At 50.9% G+C, this 11540-nt stretch overlaps 6 protein-coding genes across 6 annotated transcripts; 4 read left to right on the forward strand and 2 right to left on the reverse strand.

Moving 5' to 3' along the window:
- Positions 1–32: 32 nt before the first annotated feature.
- On the reverse strand, positions 33–1666 carry ATNIH1004_002051 (uncharacterized protein; the record flags this gene model as incomplete). Its single annotated transcript, XM_033566746.1, has 7 exons — positions 33–365; positions 421–494; positions 563–728; positions 784–931; positions 991–1314; positions 1359–1492; positions 1556–1666. 7 exons carry the CDS (start codon positions 1664–1666, stop codon positions 33–35), a joined length of 1290 nt encoding a protein of 429 aa, XP_033420673.1.
- Positions 1667–2638: 972 nt separating this feature from the next.
- ATNIH1004_002052 (uncharacterized protein) lies at positions 2639–3415 on the forward strand (the record flags this gene model as incomplete). Its single annotated transcript, XM_033566747.1, has 1 exon — positions 2639–3415. The coding sequence occupies one exon, from the start codon at positions 2639–2641 to the stop codon at positions 3413–3415; it is 777 nt and encodes a 258-aa protein (XP_033420674.1).
- Positions 3416–3865: 450 nt separating this feature from the next.
- Positions 3866–4363, forward strand: ATNIH1004_002053 (uncharacterized protein; the record flags this gene model as incomplete). The annotated part of the gene is made up of 1 exon (XM_033566748.1): positions 3866–4363. One exon carries the CDS (start codon positions 3866–3868, stop codon positions 4361–4363), a length of 498 nt encoding a protein of 165 aa, XP_033420675.1.
- A 1077-nt stretch (positions 4364–5440) lies between these two features.
- On the reverse strand, positions 5441–5908 carry ATNIH1004_002054 (uncharacterized protein; the record flags this gene model as incomplete). Its single annotated transcript, XM_033566749.1, has 1 exon — positions 5441–5908. One exon carries the CDS (start codon positions 5906–5908, stop codon positions 5441–5443), a length of 468 nt encoding a protein of 155 aa, XP_033420676.1.
- A 721-nt stretch (positions 5909–6629) lies between these two features.
- ATNIH1004_002055 (uncharacterized protein) lies at positions 6630–6983 on the forward strand (the record flags this gene model as incomplete). The annotated part of the gene is made up of 1 exon (XM_033566750.1): positions 6630–6983. The coding sequence occupies one exon, from the start codon at positions 6630–6632 to the stop codon at positions 6981–6983; it is 354 nt and encodes a 117-aa protein (XP_033420677.1).
- A 1099-nt stretch (positions 6984–8082) lies between these two features.
- ATNIH1004_002056 (uncharacterized protein) lies at positions 8083–8651 on the forward strand (the record flags this gene model as incomplete). The annotated part of the gene is made up of 2 exons (XM_033566751.1): positions 8083–8306; positions 8360–8651. The coding sequence occupies 2 exons, from the start codon at positions 8083–8085 to the stop codon at positions 8649–8651; spliced, it is 516 nt and encodes a 171-aa protein (XP_033420678.1).
- Between the last annotated feature and the right edge of the window lie 2889 nt (positions 8652–11540).

The raw sequence follows: 11540 nt of genomic DNA on the forward strand, positions 1-11540 counted from the left end.
TGATGGACGTAGTGTCATGTACCGGTTGGCTATCAGTGAGATGGTACGAACTGCCTCTTATCAGTATTGATGAATCCAGCCTTAACCAATACGAACCACCGTGCCATATGCCGACCCCCGTCTCCATTCCACCGTAAGCAGGCCTTCGGCTTCGGTGACGGTGGTGGTGGAAACATGGCCCGAATAATCTGTCTATTGGGTGCGGTTGGCGAAGGTGTCATCAAGTACTTCGCGCCTTCGTGATCGAATCGGACGGCACGGCAAAGAAAGAAGCTACCGAATGCCATCTGCTGCACGAGGAGGATAACGAATCGGCTGAAACACTGGTGGCGCACCGGTCGCGCCGTGGTGACCACAACCGGGAACTAATCGTGCAATTTAATATCCGCTGGCCAACTACGAGTGCGTGTTTGCCTGCACAAAGTTCGACCTTGCGGAATTGGCATCTGTGGTCGCGCAACTGGTATCTGGGCGTAGATAACATCGAACGCCGGCTGGAGTCAGCGAATACGGCAACGTGGTCAGTGGAGTGTTTTTGGCCAGAATCATCAACATCTTCTACGTTCGCATCGAGCGCCCACCGTTGAAGTAAATGCGCTTGATAACTCCGTCGTGGAGATCGCTTCCCCACCTATCTCGGACGTGGGACCAAATGCGGCAGCCTGTTCTGGCCTGTTTTTCTTCAGCGTGCGGGATGGTTGGGGCATTGCTTTCCGGAGTTGACCGGCCTCGGAAATGGTCGGCAGCTCATCCTTTAGTCGGCGGCAAACCAGTAACCCCCACAAATTCAGGCTCTCGCAACGCTGGCGAATTCGGCTTTCGTCCGGGCCGAGGCGCTGGTTCGCGCGGCAGACGACCAGCGGGGCTGGCGTAGGCGCTGGTGCCGGCGGAATCCCATCGGGTGCGGTTCAGGCTGCAGAATTCGTGGACGCTGCGGACGGACGGTGATGAGTACTTCAGAATCCCCTGCCGCGGCTGGGAAGAACGAACGCAATCGCCGGGATTCTCCCATAAACCATGGATCCATGACCGTTGCTGAAGCTGAATTCCAGACCCGTTTCGACTGGTGATCGCGAATGTTCGGATTTCTGCTTAAGCCACTGTTTCAGCACTTCCGGATGACGCAATAGAACAGAAGCCTGCGCATCAAGTGGAACAAAGTCTATCGCCAGGACCCCGACGTTTGTCTCATTGCTATTATGATTGCGGACCAGCGCATTGATTTTAGCTGGGCATATTATGCCTCGAAGATGATGATCATCACTCGGGGAGCGAGGTTCCGCGGAAACCGGCATTGAGCGGCAGGTAGGAACGCTGATAAACTTAGCATTATGGGTATTCGCTGGCCCCGGTCGGACGCTGGCTGGCGCTGGGCATCGGCGGCGAAGACGCGCGTCAGGGCTGCTCCGGGCAAAAGCGAAACCCAGCCGCATGGTTGCTGGTGGTGCTGCGCCGGAATCTGCATGTCGCTGTTCCGCCAGCTTTGTGCAAACTATTGAAATTTTCCGGTGGGCGATTGCAGGCGAGGACTTTAAGTAAGCAGGGCTCCAATCACGACTGGCGATTCTTCAGGAACGGCAGCCACGCCGAATGCGCATGCGAAGCGGGCGACGCTAAGCGGAATCTTGGAGTCCAGGATGAACGGGCCTTCCGGGCGGTTTATCATCATTGAAGCATCACGATGGACTTTCTCAAACTGAATTCAGGCTGGTCGACTTCACCAAAGGTGGCTGCCTGAAGCATGCGGGTGGCGTGATGGCAGCTGTGCTGGGATTTTGCCGGGGAATCACTAAAATGGTGGGGAAGCGTTGTACCGGCTGTACCATTCCGCTCGGATCGCTCCTCTCCCGTAAAACTCGGCGGTTCGCTGCTGGTCTCTGCAGATTATGGAGCTTTCAACCTCGGTCGTAATCATGTTGGCCCGGGCGGGTTCGGTCTAAACGGGCGTCATCGGGCGGTAAGGACTGACTTCGCGTCCCATACCGTCTATCACGCCTGATCGGGCCGAAGGCGATCTCCCGGAAATCACTTCGGGATTCGTAGGTTCGACGGAACTGGAACATATGAACAACGTTGAGCTACGATGTACATTAGTCTGGAACGATAACGTGCATCAACCAGCCGATATTATCTGGACAATCGGAGACCGTCCTCATGCCGATGGAACTAGTTCTTCGTGCCGGAATCGAAGTATTGAAAGATTATATCTAACTGAACGTTCATTGATGAATCCATATGGACATGAACGACATTTTCTATGGATTTCGTTCCAAAGGATCGGTTGGAACGGTCGAATCGCGGGACTCTTCAACTTTCATTAGTTTATTCGATCCGGAATTGGTCGTGATGAATATCATATCAATGGTGCCGATCCATTATTCCCCAAAGCGATGACAGGTCCCTCCTAGCGTCTCGCTCGGGTTCGGCCATCCGTGGATCATGCGTCGATTGTCAGAAGGACATGGCTGAAAGGCTGGGAAGACGGGATGACTCGCCGACGGTTATTACCGTGCGCCATTGCGGTACTGAACAATAAATTCGGCTGGATACTGGATGGCCATTCACCATCGGGGACCTAAGGCTGGACGTTTGCACTAATTTCAGCGCTTTGAAACGCGCGGGCGGAACCTCGCGCGCCATGGTCCCCCTGTCACGGAAATTGAAACTGAAAATCTGCAGAAGGGCACCTGGTGGAGATAGCACCGTCAGCTTCATTTTTCACTTCAGGACCAGCCCGCTCCTATCTCGCTTCGCGCGGTTCGGCAATGGATTCGGGAATCATTCCGCAGGAGTGCGTTTCGATCGCGCTCCGGGACGTGAATCGGGCTTCCTGCCCCTGGCTGGCAGCGGTGTCGGGTTCTGCCTCCGAGCAGATCGGCTTCTCCTAAGTAACACCGACGAAACTTACTTCCTCTGGAAATCAGAACCAATATCTGGAGCTTCGGTTGCTGTCAGGCTGGCCCCAAACATTCGAACTGCTGAACTACCTGTTACGGGACGCTATATGCGAGGTCCTTCTTCCATCCAGAGCAGTCCAGCCACTTCTTCGCTGGCGCGGGGCACAGGCGACATATTCTTCAACGGCTGCTCGCATTCCGCATTGGTCCCGACGGTGGTATCGTCCGGGTTTAACGCGGCGGGATCCAGCAGCCAGTTCGAGAATCGTCGAACCAGGGCCGGACTTCGGGCGGTTACAGTTGATCCGGAGCTTGAAGCGAATCGGGCTGAATCTGCGGCACCGGACGGCGTACCGTACCATCAACGGAAGTGGAACTGCTCTCCGGCACCGTCGCGGTGCCGGAAGTCGAACGCACCATTGCCTCGCTGGAGACGTCACAACAAATCCCAGCAACAGCAAAAGTCCACCATCTGCGACACCCACTCCACCAAAGGCCAGCAGCTCCTCTCTGGATAACAAACCTTTCGGCGCGATGACCAAAACGGAATCAGGCGACCGCTCCGGCTGATAATATTGTACAGGGACCTCACCAGTTTCTTAATTACCAGCGGTGGTTTTGCTATTCTTTTGATCTCGAACGGGACGGATGACGGGCCGTTACGGGCTGGAGCCGAGAGGGTTGGTGGAAGAACGGCAAACCGAAGGTCCATGGCTGGATTTACTCTTCATCGCTCTCCATTGAGCAGCAAAGATAGTTTTCAGGGCCGGCATTTGAATTACCGCAACCCGAACTGTCCATGCTCGACTAAAACCGGCGAAGACGACGGCAGGAAGATCGATAATTGTTCAAATATCCGGGGAATTCGACCATCTCGCCAGCCGATTCTTCGGCATGTTCAGTGATGAGTGACGGGACGGACGGCACTTCAGGTCGGACGAACACTTCGGCCCGCGATTACGGCTATCATGCCTTCTCTCGCCAAGGTGACCGCCACTTTGTTCTCGGGATCAAATCATTCTCCTGACTTCGGCTGGGCCACAAATGTTCCCCACCTCATTCCGTGCGCGATATCGTTCCAGGACCCACCGCCAAGCGGTCTTTCGCTGACTCGAAAAGACAGAAAAACCGGAAACTCACTGAAGCCACCATCACGGACCTGCGTCCGACATATCAAATCTTATGCTCACTCCTGTGCGCCCAGCGACCCCGATCGCATCGCGGCGCGATCGACCAATGGCTGTCACCCTCTGTTGCGAAGCAGCGCCTCAGCGGCGTGGGAATGCTCATTCCAGGGTCTGCGGGCAGAGGACAGTACATTCGTTGGTGATCTGCTCCCAGGTTGCTGGAGGGTTTTCGGGCAGGGCAAACTGACGGGAGGGCGGAGGAACAGGATCGATATAGCAGCGCCATACTCCATCCACATGCCGCCCATCCGCGGGCCTCGGGCAAAAGCAGGCAAGTGAACCTGCGGACCTCCAGGCAAACCGTAAACATTATTAACCTCCATGCGATGACTTCGAACATCTGCAGACTATTAGATTGATGAAGTTTCGCCAGGTGACATCCAGAAGGAGGACGAAGTACCAGAGGATCATCCGACCATCCGAAAGCATCAATCAAAACCGGGCTTTATTCCGGGACACTTAAACGGCCATTCCATAGTCCCGCCTTCGATAGCGAATTCGAGAGAAAATACCTATAGCCAGTACTGTTGAGAGCTTGAAGCTGGTACCATCCGCTGGGTTATCTGGGAGCCACTGAATCATGGTGCAGCTTTCTGGGAACGATCTGCTGGACGCGCGGCGTGCGTGAACAGGCAAACCGAAAGCGGGACAATGGCGCCAATACAGCTCAGCGCGTTGGTTTACGGACCAGCCATCTACCCGGTTACGCGCACGCCGTTTCAACCATTGTTCGAAAAGACTGAATTCCCTTCAGAATATCCCCAGCCGAACATCTTTCGGTACGACCTGAAGTGCTTGAGGAAACATTACCTTCATCCCGGTGAAACTGGGGTTGGCGCGGCACGAAGGAGAAAAACAAGTATCTCCGAAATGAACAGAGAACTGGCACTGGCTGCTGGGACACTACCGATCTTTTCCATTCAAAGGAAGGATTTTAAGGCTGCCAGGCGTTTCAAACGGTAGCTTCGACCGGCCGTCGGCAGAACATCCAAGTGCTCGACCAGATGTTCAAATTCCGAGATCTTCTCTGTTTATCAGTAATTAAAAACTCGCTGACCGCTCGACCTTCGGCGCGAAGATCTTCCTATTAAGATATGTCACAACACATAAAGGACGCCAGCTTGTCTCCGCTACCGGCTTCCATTTTCGTCGATCGGGAAAGGCAAAATTCCATCGGACAACAGGTTCGATGGCCAGGCATCAACTGGTCAACTATCTCCGTATCCATCGCCGTCGGTTCAAAACCAGGCGCTGTCATTGCTCTCGAAAGCATTCTGAATCTCTTTCAGGATTTAACGGCTGGCATTTCACCGGGGCTTTCACCAATTATATCGTGACGAGCGGCTGGGATGGGTATTATATCTTCTGGACGCGGGCAGACGCAGCCGAGATGGATTGCCGGCTGCGGTCGCGCGTGAGACTCGCGGCGCGAAAAAACGCGCTGGCGGGATTTCTTTGAACAAATGGAGGGGACGCCCAACCAAGAGAGCAATCCCGTTCTGTTGCTCCAGCAGGAAAGAACACCAGCTGACTTCCGTTTCCAGTGAAATTTGTCTGGAGGTCCTCAAACCGATTGCTTCGGTTTAAAAGATATTCAGGAACCATCCGAAACGACCCAACCTCGCCTCGAACGAACTGCCAGATTCGTACTGATCGGGTGCTCTCAAGACATCCATCCGCTGGAGGCAACCGCCAGGGCGGCAAAACGCACGCCTCGAACACAAACCGAACGCTGCGCAATGAACGGCAGGCATCTGGGCGGCAGACCGTTTCAGGCGGCGGGCAGTTTCGCTGGTTGCAAATATCTCTCGATCCTTCGGGCATATGGGGCAGACGGCGTGCTGAGCGGTGAAAGCTGGAACTGGCTGGCGGCGGATGGTGCGGGGCAGTTCAATCGCTCGGCGCGCTCAAGAACTTGACTGTGCACTCCCTTCGCGAAGACTTGGCAGGGGATCGGCGCCCAGTATCGAAACCGAAGGGGTCCACCGCTCTCCCGAAATGAAGCGCCGCCAGCTCTTTGTTCCAGACCGGAACCTCAGCCACCCCTACCTGCCTGCCTCATTTTCCGTCATTTTTCAGCACCTGTCTGTATGGGCATACATTGAGAGCCAGAAAACAGGAATGACCCAATGAACACACCTAAAATCCCAACCTTTCTAAAACCCAGGCCATCCTCAGCTCAGGGCTCATCAACATGCTGTGTGGAGTGCCTCATTAAGGCAAACACCTGAGCCAAAGGAGGCAGGAGGCATGGGGCTGGGAGGCTTTAAGTCAGGAGCAGGCATGGTGCCTGGAATCTGTTTGCTCAGGACTGGCCTAGGAGGCTCATGCTTCCTTCTAAACCTGTGGCATGGGCCTCCTTCTGTGGATGGTGGCTGCCTCCCAAGCTGCTAACAAAACACTAATTTAAAATCTGAACAGGCTCCGAAGAACGACGCCGAAATCTGGCGGCATTTCGACCATCGCTGATCCGTTCTGTAAAGCCAGTCTGATATCGCAAAGGTTTTCAGCCAATCTGGCGCAAATTACTCAGGATTAACGCCGAATGGCTGCCGACCCGACGCCATCAGCAGGGGATGAAAACGGCCATTCAAAGGGGAGGGATTACGCCGAGGAAACGCTCGCTCGAATACGTTACCGGGACGAAATTTGTTGGTTCAACGCACCGGTTCCCGATGACACGATGCGCCAGCAATCAGCTTGGATACTGTTACCTAATGCCTGCTTGTTCCGAACCATATCATTTCGAACCGTGCAAACTGCAACCCTACCCGCAGGCTGGCCAGCCGATCTTCAGCACCTGGGCGCAAAGGCCGCGCGGCGAACATGGGGAACTCGATCATCGCTGCGACATCTGTTTCTCATGCAGAAGCAGAATCCGGGAATTAGAAGATTTTGAACTTCAGTACAAAGTAGGTATTGATCTCCGGCGCGGAATATCGAGATGCGGAATATACCGGAAGAACTCATCAAAATTTGTTACGCTCTTCCTGGCATGATAGAGATAGCAGCTGCCGAAGTTGGCTGGTGGCGAATTCCGCCAGACGTTATGGCCAGAAACCTGAAAGCGAAGGCCAAATCTAGCTCAACATCCAGGATTTATTTAGAACGTGTTGATGTGATGATCTTCAGAACAAGAAAGATTCTGGGACTCGAAGCTTACGCGGCTTGCCACGGAAGAAACTGCGGGTCTAGGAGGGTTTGGAAGATATTTTAAATAGAAGTGCTTTAAAATTGAGGGTTTCCTAGACGCTGATCCATGGGGTCTCACGGAATGAGTTAGGAGCGATGTCATTTGGTCTGTTTTAATGGCAGGCCGAGCGTGATATCTACTTGTATATTCTTTGTGAATGTACGGCGTGTTTGAGTTTACCACAACAGACAATGGCCCAGTACATGACTATTATATCCCAAATATATCATAGATAGTTCATTTACTATCTGATTCTATATCTACTGCAACAACCTTCCTCAGATTCCTCCACGTTCGCTCAAATTCTAAGCTGGGTTGGTAGAATGTATCTTTACAAAATGTCAATACAATCTCATACACACTCTCGAGTCTTACTGAGGGTCCTGGACAGAGTTGACGTAAACTGAGCCCCACATCGTCCTGGGATGATCTTCTTAGAACCATTCGCGGCGGCACGGCCTTCGGCCATCAGCTGGGGAATGGCATGCTTTATCAAGCTGTAGAGAGGTACAGCCTCATCAACCGTCGATGCGGTAATCAATCTATCAATATTAATGCGCATCCCAGAGCGATAGCGGGCTGCAAGCACGTACCCATGATTCTGTAAGATACATGCAATATTATCCTTCCTAGCGCATTTGGCGGAAGAAATGCTTTCCCTTCACATCCTGGGCCAGCGCAATGCCTCATGTTCCTCATACACGCTCCAATACCATAGAAATTGCACGCATCTGCAATCATCAGCTGCGTTTGGGTGAAACTGGCGAGAGACATTCACCCTGTGATCATTTCCAGTGGTTCCCAAATGCGCTCCACGTCTTCCCACCAAACCCCATGCGGTGAGCTGCGGCCATCACCTCCCGGTCTGGCGCGCGGTGCACCCTCAGGTGGATCGCGGACACGCAGCCTCGTTGATAATGGCCTGGTTCCCACCTTCTACAACATATCCGTTCGCACTCCAACCAAGACTGAATCCGACACTTATGATCAGCGAAAGTGTTTCGCAAACGGATTCATCAAAGTGGCCGGGTAGAACCGGATCTAACCTCAAGATCAATTTTCCACAATCTAAAATTCCGGAGTGCCTTGGAAAGTGTCGGTAGTGATGGGATCAACCTCGAACAGAAATATGTCGACACGCCCTCACCGTATCCCTGTTTTTCGAAAAATCGAAACGCCCCTGCCATATGCTCGCACCCACTGTGGGTTGCATACAGGGGTCGTCGAAGGAGGGGATCCGCAACTTCAGCTTTCCATGTTGGTCTCCGCGGGCCAAAGCCTGGAAGACGGGGCTGTTCTCTGCTGGGGAATGGTATCTTTGGCGACGATAGTGTGGCGAGCAGGTTGTGTGATGGTAGTAGTGGACATTTTTGATGATCCAGTGTTCCAGGTGAGTGTTAGACGTAGGTGGGTTGATGATGGTAGACGCTTGTTTATCAACAGTATGGAATGCGGGGTGTGGGGCATGTCGACAGGGGCGCAGATGGTGATATGCAAAGGACTAGAATACACCAGTGATATTATGGGATAGATTCAAATTGTGATGTTACATCAGATATTCCTAGCAATCCATAGATCTGACGTCAGCGATATCCTTTAACAAAATCGGTACTGGTATTTATGTTCGCTATTTACATTAACATTCTTCTATATATTTTAATTTAATTTTGGCCCAGTAGAAATCTACAATTCTTAATGTAGTGTTTTTATCGACACTTAAACTTCCTCCATCTTACATTACTATAAATTATTCGAGAATGTCTTTTTTCTTGGCTAATATTATTCTCTGTTTCGACGCCGATAATTTTTCTTGTTCCAATAGAACTTGCTGGAGCTTTTTCACAACTGTGGCTTGTTCTACAATGGATTTAATAGATGAATCTACTTTGGGCAGGGACTTTGGGGGAACAAAGCCCACGCTCAGCTGAGGTAGAAGTATAGGCATAAATAAGCTTGGTAGGCTGCTTTATATTTTCTTGTTTTATGGTGGGCTTCATGAATCAATGACCCTCTGTGGGTTCCTGTTGGCTGATCCATCGGAACTTCAAGAATAGACGCGTTGTTTGATATTTATTTCCAATAACAGTTAACTAATCCATCTATTAATGCTGGGATGGCCGGGCACTATCTTAAATTAACTGGTTTCTATAAGGGTGGAGAATATCTGATCCTGTAAACCTATGTGTAGGCGTATTATTCGGGCTGCTCTCAAAATCTTTATTCATCCCTAGGAATTCAATCACATCGCAGTTATAACATCCTTTGATCCAATCTGTCCAAGTGGTTCTTAATCTCTATATCCTGGCTTTTCCCAGCTATCCCTCCGTAGGATTAATAAACTTCGCACTTTTCTATGCCCTTCGCTTTATTCGACCCTACATTACGAATGGACGGGCCAGAGATGTTAAGACGTGGGAGAAGCAAAACTGGGTCACGGAGTAGGGCATAAGCACGCAGCGTTCAATCCTGTGCTGTGGTAGTCTTCTTTCTCTCATGGAATAACGTCTACACAAATTGTGTTCGTCCTTGGTATACGTTTGGATTTCTCTTTATTCTCCTCCTCCTGAATAAAAGCATAACGTGTAATGTATGATAGATGAATCTGCATGCCCCAGTCTCTTCATATTGTGCAAATGTCATTGCCTGTTCTATACAGAAGACTATGTGAGTAAGGTCTTCCTAACATAAAGGTTCTAATACTTATGAAATGCTCCTTAATGGGGAAATATAGTGACAATATTAAAGCGGATCCCTTTGCAATAAAGCCAGGCAGATAGCTTCTCATGTATTGCTTGGGTTTGGATTTCGTTCATCTAAGCTCTGCTTGGAAATAACCTTTCTTTTTTCTGGTCAACTGTTACTGTTACTTTCTTGATTCTCCTTACTTCCGACTGTAGTCTTTGCTAATATATTGTGCATACATATAAAGCGCCGAAACGAAAGTTAATCGCCTGGATAAATGAACTGGCAACTAGAGAAGATCCAAAAATAATGGGTGAGAAACAATGTACGGTGATCTATCATCTAACCAACGGCCATGTAAATTGTTTTTGCGCATGAACTGTTGAAGGCCAGCGATTAGTTCTGCAATATACGTCTATCTTCCCTCAGATAGATACTCCCCATTCGTACCATTGCACTATTCAGCTCGTTACCGACCCGCATAACATCACTCCTTATTCCTAAATATCAGAATCAATCTGATGAGTTGCAAATCCACACTCTTCTAATAATCCAGCAATACCGGTCTAAATTACAACACCAAACTGGCTTCTATATCCCGCGGTACAATACAATACACTGGTATTGAGCAGTATCCATCATCCTCACCCAATCTTAGTCCCGTTAGGCTTGAAGCCAGCATATGTAGGATAAGCCGGGAATTCCCACGGCACTCCTGCTCAACAACTGATAATCCAGCCTTTACCGCCCGCATTCATATACATAAACTTGGTATAGGGTATAATTAGCATATTACGAAACAGTACTGGCGGGGACGAACGCTGCATCACCGTGCAAGCCACATGCCCACAGGATAGCCCTGTACCTACCGGAACGAAAGTTGTCTTTCCTCCATCTGCAGCGCGAAAATGATGTGGTAATATCGCCTGGAGATAGTCTCATTTTGCCATCTTGACATGATTGTAATAGTTCCCATGGTGAAATTTCCCTCTGTTTGTTTGGCTGTTGTTAGAGGCTGGATGACCTTGTAGCCGATGTCGGTGTTAAGATATTTTGGGCCGTGGTCCTTAGCAATAAATAGGGGGTTGTCGAGTCATCAGGTAGGGTATTGGGTCCATCGTGCCAGGACGTTTGGTTTCTCCATCTCCGGCGGTGCCGTTTACAAAGTCACGTCGGGATATACTCTTCCTCTGGGGCAGCGAAAGGTCTACAGCAAGCAGGGAGGTTGTATTCCTTGGGTATAGGTCCAAATGGGGAAGAATCATCAGTAAAGGGGATATAGGGCGTGCTGATGCTGTGAAGTATCGTGGTCTCAGCAGCTGAGAAGACATTAAAGAGATTTTCGAATCCACCAGGGTGAAGAGCGGACCAGTTAAGTCGGGATCAGCCAGCTGGAAAGTGTGGATAGTGCCTGGAGGGATATTACCGTAATCCCTGAGGGTGTGACGCGGGCCTCGTGGCTGGCGTCGGTGACGTCTACAAACCCAGGGGATTGACAGCGACCTCGAGAGCAGTACAGATGCGTGTCACCGTGGGTGGTATTGAGTCGTGCTGATAACAACCCTGAAGGTTTGCCGTTGT

This window comes from Aspergillus tanneri (genome assembly GCF_003426965.1).
Source record: "Aspergillus tanneri strain NIH1004 chromosome Unknown AapTan_12_pilon_pilon_pilon, whole genome shotgun sequence".
NCBI lineage: Eukaryota > Fungi > Ascomycota > Eurotiomycetes > Eurotiales > Aspergillaceae > Aspergillus > Aspergillus tanneri.